Source organism: Alosa alosa, chromosome 15, assembly GCF_017589495.1.
Source record: "Alosa alosa isolate M-15738 ecotype Scorff River chromosome 15, AALO_Geno_1.1, whole genome shotgun sequence".
Taxonomy (NCBI): Eukaryota; Metazoa; Chordata; class Actinopteri; order Clupeiformes; family Clupeidae; genus Alosa; species Alosa alosa.
The window spans coordinates 31,086,675-31,107,386 of record NC_063203.1 but is presented as its reverse complement, the minus strand read 5'-3'; the positions used below and the strand labels follow the sequence as shown (position 1 = coordinate 31,107,386).

The 20,712-nt window shown below is 42.3% G+C and overlaps 1 protein-coding gene across 1 annotated transcript in view; it reads right to left on the bottom strand.

The window, feature by feature from the left end:
- Positions 1-19,377, bottom strand: part of cep57 (centrosomal protein 57) — a 21,704-nt gene extending 2,327 nt beyond the window's left edge. The window contains exons 1-9 of the mRNA XM_048264082.1: positions 19,217-19,377; positions 18,116-18,278; positions 9,880-10,002; positions 5,887-6,008; positions 4,353-4,469; positions 4,099-4,176; positions 3,806-3,895; positions 3,517-3,594; positions 2,924-3,180 (exon numbers count right to left, since the gene is read on the bottom strand). Coding sequence (XP_048120039.1) covers positions 2,924-3,180; positions 3,517-3,594; positions 3,806-3,895; positions 4,099-4,176; positions 4,353-4,469; positions 5,887-6,008; positions 9,880-10,002; positions 18,116-18,278; positions 19,217-19,261 — 1,073 coding nt within the window. The 5' untranslated portion in view covers positions 19,262-19,377. The remainder of the gene's footprint in view (positions 1-2,923; positions 3,181-3,516; positions 3,595-3,805; positions 3,896-4,098; positions 4,177-4,352; positions 4,470-5,886; positions 6,009-9,879; positions 10,003-18,115; positions 18,279-19,216) is intronic.
- Between the last annotated feature and the right edge of the window lie 1,335 nt (positions 19,378-20,712).

The following is a 20,712-nucleotide window of genomic DNA, read 5'->3' as shown; positions in this document are numbered from 1 at the left end:
CGTTTATCACTCCTGATGCCTCTACACACACACACACACACACACACACCAGGAAGAATGTGAACACACTGCTCACATCACAACGCTGCAGTCGCCGCACACACTCCTGATGCTCTCTACACACACACACACACACACACACACACCAGGAAGAATGTGAACACACTGCTCACATCACAACGCCGCAGTCGCCGCGACACACCTCGCCGGAAGAAGACACACTGCTCACATCACAACGTGATGACCCCTGATGCTCTCTACACACACACACACACACACACACACACACACACACAGGAAGAATGTGAACACACTGCTTCACACACAACACAAGACACACATGCACACACACACAAGGAGGAAACAATGTGAACACACTGCTTCACATCACAACGCTGCAGTCGCCGCACACACCCCTTGATGTTTCACACACACACACACACACACACACACACCAGGAACAATAACACACTGCTCATATCGCCAACGCCAGACACACTTGGATGCCTCTCACACACACACACACACACACCAGGAACAATGTGAACACACTGCTCACATCACAACACGCTGGTGGCGCCGCGACACACACCCTGATGCTTCTACACACACACACACACACACACCAGGAACAATGTGAACACACTGCTCATTCACAACGCTGCAGTCACAAGACACACCTTGATGCCTCTATACACACACACACACACACACACACACAAGAACAAAGCAATACTTGGGGATAAGTTGAAACCAGAGCACACACACACACACGCACACACACACACACACAAAGAACAAAGCAATACTTGGGGATAAGTTGAAATCTGAGTTTCCGCTTGAAAAAAACAGTGCCGGGTCAAAGTGAAGTAAGTAGCTTAAAGAATGACATAATCAGGCCGATAGAATGCAACATGTTCATTAGCCTAAATTAAACATGCTTATCTAGTGTCAATTTAAAGATGTAGCCAGTCTCTATGCTGTTTTCATGGACAGCAAGAATCCGCTTTGTTCGTTGTTTTAAATAGACGTTGTTTGTTGCTGCTACCCACGTTATCTCCAGTGGTTCAACAGTTTCACTTGCGCAGATACGCACACACATTGAATGAGCGCTACCCTCTAATGCTATGCCTCTTTATTTGAAAACACTAAATTAAGAAATATTTCCTATTCTGGAAAATGTTTAGTTTCTTTTTCTTTCGGTCCCATTGGTTCAAGGATACCATTTGATTGTGACCAGCAATCTCCTCGTCGACGAGGCCCTAAGCCTGTTGATCATAGACAGAGAAAGCTCTGGGAACAGAACACAGTTGCATGTTCAGTGTCTCCCATGGAGACGTGTTTTGGTGTGGCCACACCCCTCGCACCTCCACTTCCAACATCACTGATTCCGACAGATTCGCCCAACACTTCGGCTTTTTCTCTGGTGGTGGTGGTGGAGCTGACCGGACATCTGAGGCTTCAGGCCTTACCAATTTACCATCATCCATCGTGTCTGATCTCTGATAAAAGCTTTTAAGGCTAGTCTGCCTGGGCCTGGCCATGTTTTAACCATCTCACTCATTCGTTCATTCGTTCAAGATGTTTTAAGTGTGCACTTCCTATTTGAAATGCAGCATATGCGTGTTGTTCAACAACTTTCAAATGGTAGAACCTAGGCCTGCACGATAAATCATTATAAAATCGCGATCTCGATTCACCCCTGTGCGCTTAATTTTTAAATGACTTCGATTCTAATGTAATTTTACGAGCCGACTGCATCACAAATGCTACTGTGAGTTTTAAAGCTCCCAAGCGCTGCAATGCTCTCCTAGTTCTCACGAAGTTCAGGGCTTCACCCTCAGCCAATGAAAAAAAACCTTTTAGTCACATGTTTCACTGGTGGAGCGAGCATCAGCCAATGACAAAGCTCCTTTTAGTCACGTGTTTCACTGGTGGAGCCAGCGTCAGCCAATAACAAAGCACCTTTTAGTCACATGTTTCCTGGTGGAATTGAAGGCCAGCCAATGACAAAGCACCTTTTAGTCACGTGTTTCACTGGTGGCGCGAGCGCGGTAGCCTAGTTCAGAAAGCCTTCCAGGCTGCAGCATCGTGGAACTAGTGTGACAGGAAATAAACTAAATTGATGTTGCTGAAAACCTACTAGTAGTGTTGGGGTAACGAGTTCCAAAGTGACGCGCTACACTAATGAGGGTAACACAGTGAGCTAACACATTACAATTCAAATTTCAGTAATTAGTTACAGTTACTGACTAACTCCTAACTTCCATTCCAGCGGTACTCACAATATCTCTAATATATTTACTTATTGTTTCCATAGCAACACATAGTGATTGCTTATTTAAAATATAGATTAGCCTAGGCTACTATTATTTCTTTGTAGTGCGCAGGACAGAGCACGCATTCTCTCCCTGCATCGCTCTCCCTCAAACAGGTTGGCTTCAGCCTGCTCCGCTTGTGCAAGGACTGAATGCAGACTTCAACTGGCGCGGTGTAGCCTAGACAACTTTGATGCATTCAAGTTAACTGAAAGTAAAGTTAGTATAGCCTACTTATCTCAACGTTGTCAATCGTGTTGTCAATTGCAAACGCTATTCAAACGTCTCTCTACCGAACTACCTTAATTTGCGGAGGACATAGAGAAAGCACCCGTTTAATATAATGAGCCAGTGAAGAAGAAATAACTTTTAAGAAATGTTCTGTAGCCTAGGGTAGGCTACTGCAAAAAACATTGGGTACTAGTGGCGAGAATCAGCCAACCACTCAGTCTCAAACCGAACTACCTGGCCAGTTGAATGTTAATTTTCTAAAAGGCAAACAGTTGAAAAGAAATCATTCTGCTTTTGATACTGTAGCCTACTTAAATTGGCAAGTCACTCACACACACACTCTCTCTCTCACACACACACACACACACACTCACAGGCTCATGTGTCCAAACTCGTCCTGTAGGGCCGCCAGCAGCTCTGACAGATCCTCACAGGAAGAGGAAGAGGAGGAGCTACTGCTGTGCTGCCCTGACGAGCCCTTCCCATTGGCTGCTGTGTGGGGTCGGGCGCTGGAGGCAGCCAATGGCGTAGCCCCAAGCACGCTGCTGTTGCACAGCTGCCGGTGGTGCTGCTTCAGAAGGTGCAGGACGTGCTGGACGTTAGCACGCACCGAGTGACTCACACCTGTGGACTGCACACACACACACACACACACACACACACACTGCACACACACACACACACATAAAAGGTATTAGTTTGCAGTGAATAACAGACAACTGCAAAAAATAGTGTGTGTGAGTGTGTCTCTGTGTGTGGGTGTCTGTGTGAGTGTATGAGTGTGTGTGTGTCTCTGTGTGTGTGTGTCTCTGTGTGTGGGTGTCTCTGTGTGTGGGTGTGTGTGTCTCTGTGTGTGTGTGCCTCTCTGTGTGTGTGCCTCTCTGTGTGTGTGCCTCTCTGTGTGTGTGTGTGTGTGTGTGTGTGTGTGTGTGTGTGTGTGTGTAACTCTCTGTGTGTGTGTACACACCGTTCCCGTGACAAATGGTACATCTCTGAGACTGAGCCTGTAGTGGGGCTCTGAAGGAGACTCCTGCTGCCGCAAAGCCTTGTGGGAAAGGGAACATGTGTCAATTATGGACCGCCCCCTCCCACCCTACACACACATCACACACACACACATAATACAGCCAAGACACACACACATCACACACACACACAGCCGCAAGCCAACACACACACACGCTACAAGACGCACACACGCCAAGACGACACACACACACACACACCCGTGCATATGGACGTAAAGTTGTGTATACCTTCTTCTTCTTCTTGGGCTTTGCTGACTTGCGTGGGCGTGGCGACACTGCCTGAAGCAGGATACGATTGGCCTCCAGACCTGTCTGTAACTGCACATGAAGCAATGGTGTGCAATGATCTTCAGACACAGTGTGAGGAAAGAGCATTCAAGCAACACTGTGTGTGTGTGTATGTGTGAGAATGTTAATATGTGTGTGTGTGTGTGTGTGTGTGTGAGAATGTTAATGTGTGTGTGTGTGTGTGTGTGAGAATGTTAATATGTGTGTGTGTGTGTGTGTGTGTGTGTGCATACCTGAGCTGCTTTATCCTGCATCAGTTTCCTGTGGTGTTCTTCTTCCAGAAGTTTATTCTCTATCTCGCGGATCTTACTCTAGAACACAGAACGTCAGAGCAGAACACACAGAATCAAATGATTTGCATGTTATGTATGTGTGTATCATGATTTGCAGATGTTATGTATGTGTGTATCACAATTAGCAGATGTTGTGTGTGTGTGTGTGTGTGTGTGTGTGTGTGTGTGTGTGTGTGTGTGTGTGTGTGTGTTACCTCTGCGTGGTTCTGTGTGTGTGTTAGTCTCTGGTATTCTTGTTCCAGCATGTCCAGTTTCTCCAGTTTCTGACGAACCTCCTCCTGCTCCACCACCCCCGACCTCTCCAATGACACCTGGACACGAGCGCCAAGATTAGCGTCCGTGTGTGTGTGAGTGTGTGTGTGTGTCTCTGTCTGTCTGTCTGTGTATGCATATCAATTTCAGTATATCAATGATCGGCACGTCATTTCATGAATGTGTTAAAATTAGACGGCTTTGCAATTTCTTCAGTTGTCTTTGATGTAGTGCAGAACAATAGCTTTCAGAAACCACAGGGGGGCGATATACAACCTATAGGCCTTGGAGCTTTCTACTCTTACCTTCATGTTCCAAATAACATAAGGCTACTTTTGACAATGAAGTCAGAAAGGAAAATCTGATCAATTTCAGACGTTTTCCCCACAAAGAAAACAATATAAAGTGAAGTTCAAACAGGCAGTTCCATATTCCATTAAATTCTTGGGAAAGCTTTAGTAATTGTGCAATTACTGTTCAACCTTCTCAATTAATTGTATGAGTATGTCAGCTGTAGTATGACTATGTCAGTATGTCAGTTGTAGTATGACTATGTCAGTAGTAGTATGACTATGTCAGTATGTCAGTAGTAGTATTACCATGTCAGTAGGAGTATGACTATGTCAGCTGTAGTAGTATGACTATGTTGATTCTTGAATTTCCCCTGGGGATCAATAAAGTATCTATCTATATACCTTAAAGGTATACTATGCAGGTTTACATATTTGCTCCCTCTCAAGTCGCAATATATTTATATTCTACTCTGATGTTGTAAAAAGAAAACTTCTTGTGATTCCCCCACCCCCCTGTAGACCCTGCTTTTGTTGTGGAGGTGACAGGCAAAAACTTTCCAAAGAGCTATATCTACTGACAAGGTAATGTTTCTCGATTCTCGCAGGCTGCTGTTCTTGAAGTTGCATGGCTGGTTTTCTTGGTAGCGACTCGCTACATCTATGCTGTATAGCTATGCTAGGTGAACTATTCACCTATTACAGGTTTCGTTTACCATCAAATTGGCTTCGTAATGGTTATATTAAAGTTTACCTTTAATGTCACTGTTTTTGAGTGCAACTAGTTGAGCTACAACTATGACGTCAAAAACGGACAGTTCTCCTACACGATTACTAACAGAGTAAGTAAAAAGATTAATTTATCCTTTAATGTAAAAAATAATAATTTCTGACCATGGAGGCTGGACCATGGAGGCACCTGGGTTTAAGTAAAGACGTATGTACTCTTCTTCATGTACTTTATGTGTGTGTGTGTGTGTGTGTGTGTGTGTACCTGGTGTTTAAGTAAAGATGTTCTAGAACTCTCTGCGTTGCGGACCATCTTCTTCATGTACTCCACTTATGTATGTGTGTGTGTGTGTGTGTACCTGGTGTTTAAGTAAAGACGTTCTAGAACTCTCTGCGTTGCGGACCATCTTCTTCATGTACTCCACTTATGTGTGTGTGTGTGTGTGTGTGTGTGTACCTGGTGTTTAAGTAAAGACGTTCTAGAACTCTCTGCGTTGCGGACCATCTTCTTCATGTACTCCAGCTGTTTCTCCAGCAACCGACAACGAGACTCAGCTGCTGCCAACTGGCACTCCAGCTCTGAGAGAAAGAGAGAGAGAGAGAAAGAGAAAGAGAGAGATGGATTATAAAAAAGTGAAGAAAGATCAAGAGAGAATGGATTATAAAAAGTGAACGATACGTATAATCTACAGATGGTCCCCAACATACATCTTACCAAAGTGAAAGTGACAGGCAGACGTTGCACAGGAAAGTTAGGATTTTATTTCTGGTACCAAATATATTGCCATAGTGCAACAAATATATTGTCATAGTGTAACAAATATATTAGTGTACCAAATATATTGCCATAGTGTACCAAATATATTGTCACAGTGTAACAAATATATTAGTGTACCAAATATATTGCCATAGTGTACCAAATATATTGCCATAGTGTAAGAAATATATTGCCATAGTGTACTTAACAGCGGTAAGGAGATGGTGCACATCATCGTGTGTCTGTGGCACGCATATCTCGCTGACCGTTTGTCAGACTGATTTCAAACTTGGCAGGTGTCTTGCTACGGGCATGAGTAAGTGCAGTGCCAAATTTGACGTTGTTTGAATAACAAATGCAAAAGATATCGTTGAATATATCGGTAAAAGAAGCACAAGGGTGAAAACAAAAGCGAGTGCAAGATAACTTCACGCCAACACGCCAACACACACAGGTAGGCTATGCAGTGGCTTTTCAAAATGACGTAAAAAAGGATGTGCAATAAGCGGACACTTCGAATAGCCCAGGCTACTTTGGACTGTCTTTAGACATTGAATAAGCAAACGACAATTCCAACTGCAAGGTCCTATATTGAAACGAGCGATAATGGTCCCAAATTAAGGAACGTCTCAGAATGCCACACATGCAAAGCATAACCAGCGACAAGCAACGAGTGGCAGACAGAGGACTTATAGGCCACCAGAGACTGTTTTTGAGTCACACCGTTGCAAATTTTTATATGATGCATCATTCCACAAAATGGTTTGTTTTCTCCATCATCAAGTTATTCAATAGGCTAAGCATATAGCAGGGGCGGAGCTTGGGTACTGTGTGAGGGGGGGCGGGAGATGTTTGGGACCCCCCCCCCCCTCTCACTGATTGTTGCAGTAACCCGCACTGTCGCGTTGGCTTGCACTAGCGTAATTTCACCAACCTTTCCATTCACACATGTAATATGCAGTAGCCAACCAACCAAAATATTTAATATATGTTTATTCCAGGAAAAATAAAAAATAAAGCCTTTGATCATAGCTCCCTATTCCGGTCAAACAAACAACAACTTTGCTCAACAACTTCAACTCATTTAGCATGTTAAAGGGACAACAACTATCCCATCCTTTTTAAAGAAAAGAAACGTAAATGAAAACAATATCCCATAGCCCTTGCCTAACAGAAAATGGCGACTGTGAACTCAAGAACGTTAAAAGTTGGCCCACTTTTAAAAATTTCTCAACAAAGGAAAAAACAGACCGCGTAGCTTTACAGGCCTAAAAGGACATGCACACTGCAAAAACATTTAATCTATTTTGAGTTTCAGCATTCTCTCCTTCATGTTTGCAAATCTGTCAATAACTTTATCCTTATTGACCTCAATGTCTCTCGATACAGAGGGCTAAGTCTGACAGCCGCTGACTCACCCATGGGGGAAAGCGCTTTAAGATGAGTTTCAGTCGGCTAAAACTTCTCTCTGCCTTAGCACTGCTAATTGGAATCGTCAAGTAAATACGATAAAGAATGGCAAGATTAGGAAAAGCCGATCCATGTCGTTTGCGATGAAAATGGGAGGATTCTGTGGGTGTTTAAATGCATGCACAGCTCACTGTACATTGCACAAAATGTAACAAATTCATTAACCACTTAAATTGGCATTGGATAGATCCTCTGAATAAAAAGTCATAAAGCTCCTAACTTTTCAGGCATCAGAGTAAAATGTTTGGGGTTCAGAGCAGCAAATTTTTCCAGCCATTCTCTTGAAATCTGCAAATCGATGTTCAAACTGAGAAACAAAGGCGTCAAGTATGTAGTAAAACACATCGACTCTGAATCTGTCCCTGCTGTCTTCTAAAATCTCATCTGCGTGTTCATCTGAACACAAAGCGCTTTCTTCTGAACTCTTCCCTATCAAAATCGGTGGTTCCCTCACACAGTATAGCCAGCTCTCTGGCTGTGTTAAACAGACAAAAACTATGCCTAACCCAGCCTACATATATTTTTATTGAACATTTAAGTAGTAAACAATTCGAATGGATATGTGGTCAATAAACTGTATTTAAAAAAAAAAAAAATCTACCAGTGGGGGCCCCCTAGCGCCCCGGGTTGTTAAGCCCCCCCCAAATCTCCGCTACTGGCATATAGCCTTGACTCAAAACAGCTGTTGGGATTATGTCATTTTGATTGGTAAAAAATGTCACATGCAGCCATGCTTAAATTCTGCTCACTTCACATTTATTATATTATTATATTATCTGTAGGCCTATTCATTATTGAATGCTTACCTGGAATTATGTTTTTCCCTATCATCCTATTTTTAAAGCAGGCCTACCTGCAGGCATGTAATTGGGCTACAGGAATAGCATGTTTGAACAGGCATTGCACTAGTACATTTGATGCCCAGGTCATGTGTTCATTCAAACAGCACACCCGTTTGATGCCCGGGTCATGTGTAGAGTGTGTGTGTTTGTTACCTGTGCTGCTGTGTGTGTGTGTGTGTGTGTGTGTGTGTGTGTGTGTGTATGTTTGTGTGTGTGTTACTGTGCTGCTGTGTGTGTTTGTGTGTTGTGTGTGTTGTGTGTGTGTGCGTGTGTGTTACCTGTGCTGCTGTGTGTGTATGCGTGTGTGTGTTAGAATTGGAGATACATATAGGAAGAAACCTCAAGCAGAGGTTGACCCATCTGCCTAGGGTTAGTTCCGAAACAGTAAGGTGTGTGTGTGTGTGTGTGTGTGTGTGTGTATGCGTGTGTTACCTGTGCTGCTGTGTGTGTGTGTGTGTGTGTGTGTGTGTGTGTACCTGTGCTGCTGTGTGTGTGTGTGTGTGTGTGTGTACCTGTGCTGCTGTGTGCATGTGTGTGTGTGTGTGTACCTGTGCTGTTGTGTGTGTGTGTGTGTGTGTGTGTGCTGCTGTGTGTGTGTGTGTACCTGTGCTGCTGTGTGCATGTGTGTGTGTGTGTGTGCTGTGTGTGTGTGTGTGTGTGTGTGTGTGTACCTGTGCTGCTGTGTGCATGTGTGTGTGTGTACCTGTGCTGCTGTGTGTGTGTGTGTGTGCTGCTGTGTGTGTGTGTGCACCTGTGCTGCTGTGTGTGTGTGTGTGTGTATGTACCTGTGCTGCTGTGTGTGTGTGTGTGTGTGTGTACCTGTGCTGCTGTGTGTGTGTGTGTGTGTGCTGCTGTGTGTGTGTGTGTGTGCACCTGTGCTGCTGCTGTGTGTGTGTGTGTGTGTGTGTACCTGTGCTGCTGTGTGTGTGTGTGTGTGTGTGTGTGTGTGTGTGTGTGTGTGTGTGTGTGTGTGTGTGTGTGTGTGTGTACCTGTGCTGCTGTGTGTGTGTGTGTGTGTATGTACCTGTGCTGCTGTGTGTGTGTGTGTGTGTGTGTATGTACCTGTGCTGCTGTGTGTGTGTGTGTGTGTGTACCTGTGCTGCTGTGTGTGTGTGTGTGTGTGTGTGTGTATGTACCTGTGCTGCTGTGTGTGTGTGTGTGTGTATGTATGTACCTGTGCTGCTGTGTGTGTGTGTGTGTGTGTGTGTGTGTATGTACCTGTGCTGCTGTGTGTCTGTGTTGTGTGTGTGTGTGTGTGTGTGTGTGTGTGTGGGGTGTGTGTGTGGGGGTGGTGTGTTTGTGTGTGTGTGTGTGTGTGTGTTGTGCTGTGTGTGTGTGTATGTACCTGTGCTGCTGTGTGTGTGTGTGTGTGTGTATGTACCTGTGCTGCTGTGTGTGTGTGTGTGCTCCTGGTTGAGCTCGTGCAGGTTCTGTTGGGCTTGACTCCTCTCCAGCTCCAGCTGGCGGATCTTCTCCTGCAGGTTCCTCAGAGCAGAGAGGATGGCTGCAACACACACACACGCACACACACACACACACACACACAACACACCAACACACAACACACACGCACACACACACACACACTCCACACACCAACACACACGCACACACACACGCGCACAACAACACACAACACACACGCACACAACACACACACACACCAACACACAACACACACGCACACACACACAACACACCAACACACACGCACACACACACACAACACACTCACACAAACACACCAGACACACAATACCCACACACACACACACACAGACACACACACACACACACACACACACACACACACACACACACACACACACACACACACACACACACAGCAGTAAGTAGCTGGAGTAATTCATGAAACAAAATGTGCAGTAGTAAGAAACAAATGAGATACAAGCTAGTGCTGGGCGGTATACTGGTTCACACCCTGCTGCTGCCTTTGCGTCAGCCTTGGACATCACACAAGATCATCAGTGAACTTCTGGGTCACACTACAGATGGCTGCTTGATACTTGTGCTCCCCGACGGTTTTGATATAAAAACCCTGAAAACACTTTTGATTATACTAAAGTGAGATTTAGCGAACATGAGCAAAAACAGGGTTAACCCAAAAGGCAAGAAATTACAATCTGTGAATGAAGAAGAAATGAATCGAACCGAAGAATTGTCTCAACAACACATTGCTAGCCGAGGCAACTCCCCGCTCCTAGGTGAAGAGGAGGGCGCGGATATTAGCTTGCGAAGTATATTAAATGAGCTCAAGGATTTCAGACGGGATAACAAACAACATCTTACAGACATCAAAAAAGAGTTATCTAGAACAAACAATAGACTTGAGGAAGCAGAAGAGCGGATTGACGGAGTTGAAACGACGCTAATGGCAGCTACGACACTATTGAAAAGGCTATCCCAACGCCAGGCTAACATGGAAGCTAAACTAATTGATCAGGAAGGTCGGGCACGTAGAAAAAACATACGAATCTATGGTATCGCTGAAGAGGAGGAAGGAGATAACATGATTGACTTCGTGCAAAAACTACTGAGAGACTCAGTGGATCTACCACCAAGCATGGATCTCAGAACTGAGAGAGCACACAGAACACTAGCTCCTAAGCCCACCGACCCTGAAGCAAAACCCCGGTCTATCATAGTGAAGTTCGCGAGTTTCAAAGTCAAAGAGGAGGTGATCCGCAGAGCCTGGCAGAAGAAAGAGCTTCTCTACAAGACTGTCCGTTTCTACGTGGATCATGACTACCCATCAGCGGTCCTCAAGAAACGATTGGAATATGCTGAAGCAAAGAAAATATTGAAGGGAAAACAAATTAAGTTTCAAACACCATATCCAGCAAGGCTGCGCGTTTTCTACAATGACGGCGTACGCCTATACCAGACCGCCACAGAAGCGACAGAAGATATGGCTCAACGAGGATTTCCAATTACCGTCATACCTGTTCAGCCAGGCCCAGACAGCCGAGAGATCCAACTCCTATCCTCGTGGAAAATGGTTGGGGAATGACGCGCCGGACTCGGAGCTCCAAACTTGACCGACAATTGACACAACACGTCCCCTGGCTAATCAGAGGTCAATCGGGATCGACAGAAAACATTTTCTTAGGAGAAACCCAAACTAGATGCGAATACAGATAAGTGGGTGTTTTTTTCTTCTTCTTTTTCTTGTGAACTAATTGAAGCCTAGGCTACGTTGTTGTTTTGAAAGTAGCCTTTTTTTTGTAACATAGTCGGGACACAAGGATGAATCAGTCGTGATTGAAATGACTGCACAGCCATCTCAAAGGGCCCTCTTTGCACAACGCAAGAGAGACCTAACCCTTTCTAGGTGCTCTAATACCACCAAGAGCCCCTTAAAGGCTCATCTTGAAGGAGCCTCACTTTTGGAAGTAAAAGACTGTAAATATTTCATCTTAACTGTTTTGTTTAATGCACTTGTGTTGCTTTGCTCACCTCTCCATGTTCAGGAGAGTCATTATTTTTTTTTTTTTATTGAATGCTTATTACCACACGGGAGAAATTCCTATATGTTTGAAACTACTGAGAGGCCATGGCTAGGATAGATAATAAATTAAAAGTTATTTCATATAATGTCAATGGGGTTTTAAACCCAATTAAGAGAAGTAAGATTTTAAGTAAAATGAAAAAGGAAAATGCACAATTAGTGTTATTGCAAGAGACACACCTTAGTTCTGCTGAACACGAAAAGTTGAAAAGAATGGGTTTCTCTAGAGTGTATCACTCATCGTACAAATCTGGTCATAGGTGAGGAGTGGCTACCCTAATTTCCCATAAAGTGCCTTTTGAACAACTCACAGAAATTAAAGATAAGGAAGGAAGATACATATTAATTACTGGGAAAATAGAAGGGGTCGAAATCACACTTTTGAATGTATACGCCCCACCAGGTAGTGACTTCAGTTTTTACAGACACATTTTTGACTTAATGACAGGTGCAACTGGTATTGTCATTTGCGGAGGAGACTGGAACATACGCCTCAATCCAAGGCTAGATTCTTCAAAGGGTACTTTTTTAACCCCCATACATAAGAAACTTAAGGCCCTCATGGGGGAGTTGGGTGTGATAGATCTTTGGAGAGATTTTAACCCAACTGGTAGAGACTACACTCATTACTCACACCCACATGCAGTATATTCCAGAATTGATTATTTTTTTATTTTTAAAAGAGACCGCCACAGAATACATGACTGTGAGATAGGAAATACTGATCTGTCTGATCATGCGCCTCTTCTACTATCAATACAAATAAGTAGCAATCCTAGAAATACATTATGGAGACTGAATACAGGGATTTTGAATAATCAACAATTCATAACCAAAATGAAAGCAGAAATTGTAAGAACTTTGGTAGAAAATGATAATGGAGAGGTAGGTCAAGATATTTTATGGGACACATTAAAAGCTGTTGTTAGAGGAGAAATAATTTCTTACTGCACACGCAAAAAGAAAGAAAGACAACTAAGATTATCAGAATTAAACAGTGAACTAAAAGAGCTTGAGGCTAAACATAAAGGGGACTCAAGCTCTGGCCCTCCTCCAAGGCTCAAGGAAATTAGAAATGAGATAAATGTTATGTACACACAAGAAATACAAAAAAATATGGTTTATACAAAACAAAAATACTATGAAAGTGGCCCAAGGTTTGCAAAGCTTTTGGCGAGGAAATTGCAAAAACAACATGCGGATAGCACAATATATAAAATCAGGGATCCAAACTCGAAAATGAATGTATATAAACAAAATGAGATACAAATGGCTTTCCAAAGCTATTACAAAGATCTGTACACACAGCCACAGCTAGAAGAAGAAGGTCAAATTAAAAGATTACTGGAGTCCCTCAAGATACCTACACTATCAAAAAGTCAAAGCAATAAACTAATAGCTAAAATAACTGAAGAAGAGCTCAATAATGCAATTTCCGGGCTAAAAGCAAACAAATCACCTGGCCCAGATGGGTTTCCCTCTGAATGGTACAAGACCTTCCGATCAGAGCTGATACCTAGCCTACTTAAAACCTTTAACTTAGCTCTAAAAGAGGGGAACACCCCACCAACATGGAGAGAAGCAACTATCTCAGTGATACCGAAGGAGGGAAAAGATAGACTGGAATGCGGATCATATAGGCCGATATCAGTACTTAATACAGACTACAAACTATACACTTCAATTCTTGCAAAGAGAGTTGAAAATATTCTACCACAGGTCATACACACAGATCAAACAGGATTTATCCTGCAGAGACAGACTCACGACAATATTAGACGGTCACTACATGTACTGAACCACATCCGAGAAAATAAGATGGAAGCTCTACTAGTTAGTCTAGACGCTGAAAAAGCCTTTGATTCAGTGAGCTGGACATACTTATATATGGTTCTTGAGAGATTTGGATTCCATACAGAGTTTATTAAAGCAATCAGCAATCTATACAGGAACCCTTGTGCACAAATTAAAATCAATGGATACTTAACAGACAGTATTAATCTAGAGCGAGGTACAAGACAAGGTTGTGGATTATCACCACTTCTATTCGCACTCTACATAGAACCCTTGCTCAGTGGATTAGACAGACTGACAGCATAAGAGGCATACTTATAAACGGAGACCAACATAAGGCTGCGTTGTTTGCAGATGATGTTTTGATATATTTGGGAGAACCTACTAATTCACTTCCTGAACTATTCAAGCTCCTAGACACTTTTGGAAAATATGCTGGATACAAACTTAATATTCAGAAAACACAGCTCCTCTCACTGAACTACACACCACCCAGACAATTGAAGGATCAATTCAATCTGAAATGGGACCAAAATACACTAAAATATCTAGGGATATTGATCCCCAGGGAAATCTCATCACTTTCATAAAGGATCAACTATGACCCCCTTTTGTCAAGAATAAAAACAGATATACAGAGATGGAATACCAATCCATTCCTGAGTCTCTTTCAAAGGGTTGAATCTGTGAAAATGAACATTCTCCCAAGACTGTTGTTTTTGTTCCAGTCTCTTCCTGTAGAAATAGCCACCAAACAATTCTCAGAATGGGATAAAATGATTTCCAGATTCATTTGGCAAGGGAAAAAACCTAGAGTTAAATACAAAACGTTGCAACTATCAAAGGAGGAAGGAGGTATGGCAGTACCCCACCTGAGAGATTATTTTTTCTCTGCCCAGATTAGACCTCTGCTAAATGTATGTAATCAAACCTATCACGCCAGATGGAAAGACATTGAACTATTTTTGATTAGGAACCCTCCAATACAGACAGTACTGGGTAATACAGACTTAAGAAAATTCATCAGTGGTATCCAAAACCCATGGTTAAAATTCCAACTTAAAACATGGAACACAATGAAAGAGGAATATAATTTACAAGACAAATTGAAAGTACTTAAATGGTGTGCCTATGATCCAGATTTTAAACCCAACCAAATGGATGGTAGATTTAAAACCTTTATAGCCAAAGGTATTACTACATTCTACTCCATAATAGATACAAGGCAACTGAAAGACTTCCAAACTCTTCAGGAAAATCATGGCCTAGAAAAGCAGGACTTCTATAGATACCTGCAACTACATGCATTACTTTGATCAAGCTATCAAAACCATATAGATAATGATGATCCTGTGGTTAAAGAAGTCTTACTTGGAGCATACTCTATATTAAACAAGAGTATTATATCTAGAATATACAAAGCCTTTATGACTAAAAAAGTACACTCCACAGAATATGTAAAAAATAAATGGGAGAATGAAGGTAACTTGACCATTTCAAGGGAAGAGTGGTCTAGTTGCTGTGAATTTCAGTGGAAATGTACTAATTCCTATACGTGGAGAGAGTTTGGGTGGAAATGTTTAATTAGATTTTTATCACTCCAAAGCAGAAAATACATATTTCAAAAGACAACTCTAAGTGTTGGCGACTCTGTGGGAATCAGGAAGCTGACCACTGGCATATATTCTGGGAGTGTCCCGTAATAGGACAATTCTGGTCTGAGATACACAGAACAATAGAGAATATATTACAAATTAATATACCCTTTCAGTTTAGTACCATGGTATTAGGAAATACTCATTTTCTTTTAAATATGAATGTTTACTTCAATAAGTATCTGTTTGGTGTTATGATATCAGCAGGGAGGAAAACTCTTACTAGACACTGGTTACAACCTGACCCTCCCACGACAGAGGAATGGACAGAGATAATCAATAACATATATTTGATGGAAAAAATCACATTCTCACATCGGTTACAAATGAACAAGTTTGTTAAATTATGGACTGAATGGACTTCATATATACTACAGACAAAAACACTGGGAGGGTCATCACACTAATGCATTTTGTAGAACTGAAGTACTTAACTGATTTGTATATACCCTTGTATTATGTTTATATGATTATTGAAGAACATACTGTCAGATCTTAAAACATGTTATTTTCTTTTATTTTTTATCCTTTTTCTTTTTATTCCCTATGTCATGAGAGAAATCCTTATGTGGTAAATATGCTGTAACCATTACATCCCTTGTTCTTGTCAAATAGTTCTGAACTGTTTGAACTGTTTGTGTATTATATGTACACCTCCTGAATTGTAATATTCCTATTGTCCAATAAATAAAGGACAGAAAAAGACAGGCAATGGTGCCAGGGGCATAGAGGGTAAACACAAAACACCTTAAGTTTTCCCCTGGATGTAATTTATTTATTTATTTAAAGGGTGTTGCACACCTCCGTTAAGGGATATTGAAAGGGATTAATCATTCCTGATTGTTTAACCAACTAAAGGTAAAGAATTTAAAAAAAGAAATTCGCTGAAATTATCCAGGTAGCAAGTAAAGCATGTTATAGACATGCACTGAGCAATACTAGCTGGCTAGTTAGAAATGATCCTGACTGTCATAAGTGAACCAAAACAAACTTTTTTGTTAATGTTTTGCCTAGCGAACCGAACCGAAGCTCATGGCAGGCTAACAAGACATCCACATCCACATGAAGTTAACGTTAGCCTACCACTAACGTCATGTAAACCACACAATAACAATAAGGCATGTTTCTGATAGGCCTATTTGACAGAGTAAGCATATTAGCAGAGAGGTTTTATTTTAAATTGTATAATTTTCAAAAAGTATAATTATTGCAAGTTGCACTACTTTTGTATTGGTTTTATACAAAATGTTTGTGAAATTTGCACAGTAAAAGTTCTGTATTTTGACTGCAATTGTCTTTGCATTCTGATTAGATTCTTCATTAGAATCATGAGTGGCTTTTTGTAAACAGCATCATTTTCTGGGGCCATGCAAAACTGCATTACCACTAGTCAGTGTGGAGTTATTCTACATCATGACCATAAAATAGACCATCCTTACTCAATGCAGCAATTCCTCTCCCAACTTGTAGAAAATGCTGTGAACATCTGATTATGCATGGAAAAATAATACCGTCATATACCGTGAAACTAAAAAAATACCGTGATATACATTTTTGGTCATACCGCCCAGCACTAATACAAGCTAATGACCCTCCCCTCCTTACACACCCACCACGTGTGTGTGTGTGTGTAAAACAATACAAGCCGGTGGACTTCTTTACACATCACAACACACACACACAGCCCATTTACACACACCTTAATTATTCACGAGGCATCATAATAAAGCATCTCTCATCCCTGTCTCAGCTTTCTTCCTCTCTCTTCCCTACTGCCCTCCCCCCCTCTCTCACACACCTGCACACACACACACACACACACACACACACACACACACACACACACACACACACTCTCTCTCTCTCTCTCTCTCTCTCTCTCTCTCATTAGTGAGGGGGGAGGGGTGTCAGGTATCCTCTAGTGTACTGTATATTGGGCCACCAGGACGCACACGCACACACACACAGTTGTGAATGAGTGGGGATCCAGTTGGGCCCCTGCCATGTTAGTCAAGGAGTTCACATTTTTAATTGGTGTGACAACACAATGTATATATGAGGATTCTTATTGGCTCTGATTGGATAACACCACTCAATGTTGCTATGAATGAGGGCAGGCTCTGATTGGATAACACCACTTTTTTGAATTACCGCACCTGTTAAACTCTCGCAGAGACGAAAAAGTCTGAAATGCAGACGTTTTCCTGAACACACTTTTGTCTTCTGCCTTCGAGTGGATACTGTGATCTTCGGGTCGTGAAGGTGGCACACTTTGATTTTTGCTACCCCAGAGCTAACTTGCTAACTAACTTAATGGCAAGTTGCATCACAAGTGTGCCGCCTTCTCGTACCGGAGATCACAGTATCCACTCGAAGGTAGAGGACAAAAGTGTGTAGAGCAAAACGTTTGGCCTTCCGATTCCGGCGTCCCTGCGAGAGTTTAACAGGTGTGACAATTCCAAATCCCCATGTTATTTCCCCATAGGATAAATCTCAAGATACCGGATCTCCTTATGTGGGCAAAGACGGCAGCTTGTTTGTAGGCATACTTCAGAGGTCTATAGCTATGAATGAGTGCAGGTTCTGATTGGCTCACACCACATTGGTGACGTGGCAGGTGACAGCTCTGATTGGCTCACCTGCACTGCTGCTCTCAGGGAAGGCTGTGATTGGACGAGGGCTGGCGGGGAGGCGGGTGTTGAGGAGTGGCCGGGTGGAGGGGTACTCGGCGTAGGACGGCAGAGAGATGATGTCAGAGGCAGCTTGACCATGACCTTTGACCCCTGTTGCTCCCTCCACATCCTGAGTATAGATGGGTGGAGGACAACTACACAACATCAACTTCCTGGATCACAATGACAACTTCCTGTTGTAATTACAATTCCCTTTGCTCCTAATCAAATACACAGACACTGAAAATGAGTGTGAGTGTGTGAGTATATACGTGGGGGGATTTACAGGTAGACCATTCATCTGAGCATTACTCAGATGAATGGTCTACCTGTAGCTCAAACACCACTCTCACACACACACACACACATCACCAAGTCAACTCCCCGTGGGTACTGGGTGGAGGGGCTCTGACACCAACACCACACACACACACTTCACTGTTCAGCTTCACTGTTAAAGCATCTTTTCCCAATGGCGCTATTGTTGGTCTTTACAACAACAAGTTACATTAATGTGCATAGCCCTCTGGGGAACTTGTGAAGGGTCCGATGGTGACAGATGTCGGCTTTCCCAGAACAGCGAGAGTAGAATCGAACAGCATCACTGAGTAAACCACACTATGATACGTTTGTAGTAAGTTAACGGTAGTAACGGTAACGGTAAAGGTATGCCCACTGTTTCTTACAGCCCAAAAACGTTAATACCCGTACGCAGCGGTCTTCAGGATAAGGATAAGTTCTCGCACTAACGTTACCGAGATGATGTCGAGCGACTGCTGCTAGTAGTACTACACACACATCTTAAAATATGATCCATTCTGGTCATTAGTACTGGTAATCTAAGCCATTTTGCTTTGTCAACAAGTTACCATCTTAGACCTAGCTAATGTTACAATAGTTAGCTAACGTTACAGCTTGTTAGTTAACGCACAAGTTAACTCACTTAGATAATTATCAGAAATAACGTAGGCTAACGTTACTGTATTTAGCCGGGTGAGGGTAAAATTACTAGCGAAACCTTAGGCTACATTTGCATCTCTCCATTCATGTAACTGTGATGTAACTAACCATATCACGTCCCGTGGTGGATGATGTTTTACAAGAAGTTTCCATGAACGCAGAGGTTTATCCTAAACCCAATTAGAGTTTACTTCATGATCAAACAATAGAGAACAGAAGCTCCACCACCACTACTACAAGCAGGAAACAAAATACAACCGCGTAAACTAAAGCGGGGTCGTGGACGCGATGACGTAGAAACGGAAGGGGTAGGGTCTGGGGGGACGCTATGACATTTTGGCAGATAGGACGTTTTTGTCCGAAGTGACTGCCTACACTACAGTTTATGAATAGGCTAAGCTTCTACATTAGTTAAAAATATAGTTTCAAATGAGGTTGGAAAGCCAACATTAAAAATAAAAATAATAGTAGTAGGCCTAATAATAACAACAATTAGTATATCAAAATGATATCAAATATCAACAAGTAGGCTATCGAGTTTTTTATGGTAACAAAAAGCACACAAACTAAACCATAGCCTAACTCTGTAAGATAACGAATGAATGAAGTGCAAGGTGGAGACCACAAAGATGGTCTCAGACTCAGTCTTGTCCTTCTCAGATGTAGGCTAGAGGACTTGCTCTTTATTTATTTTTATTTGAAGGTTTTTTTTTAATTAAGATCCGGTGTTGCACCAAATCCTGTGACCTGTCGAAATTTGTGACTCTAGAGGGCGCTCTATGAATTTAATGAGTTGGACTGACACATTGACAAAGCACTTACGCAAATAACGTAAGATCATAGCGGTCTAAAATATGGACCGGGCAAATAAATCCTCTACTATACTGAAACTTCAATGCAGATGCATTTACTGAAATGCAAACGCACAGTAAACGCTATATAGTCTGTAGTTCATCAACAAACAACCTACCGGTTAAAACGGAAAATGATAGCGAGAAAGTAGCTCGCATTGCCTAAACAGATAGACTCACTCAACACGCAGTAGGCTAGGCTACGTCAGCAAGATCGGTCAGCCTATTTTATAAATGGTGAAGACACATAGTGCTTTTGTGGTTAAGCGCTTGAAACGGTCATTTATTTTCAGAATGTGTCAACTCAAGGTGTTTCTGGGTACAACTACAAAATATGGAGTCCTGTGTGCTCGTGCAATGTCATTTTTTTTGTTGTAATAAAAATAATATAAATTGTGTTTACGATAAATCTGCTGTTGTTATTGGGAAAATGCCATAGGCTACTTATAAACATAAATTGTTATCATCTGTGTTGATTTTTATGTCTTAGCCTAAGAATTTCTTATCATCTTTTGATAGCGTACTGTCAAATTATGTTTCCCACTGGAACTTCTGCAGAAATGGACTTCATACGCCACATTTTTGATCTCTCAGGTGAATTCTCTGAATGTCCCATGTTTATGTTTCCATCAATCCAGTGAACTTCAGCAGGACAGGTCACATATTTTTTGATAGGCTTGCCTACTGTCATATTTTGTCATGCAAACCACCTGTTCACAGGTGGAATTCTCATGGGACATTCAGTCCCAGATG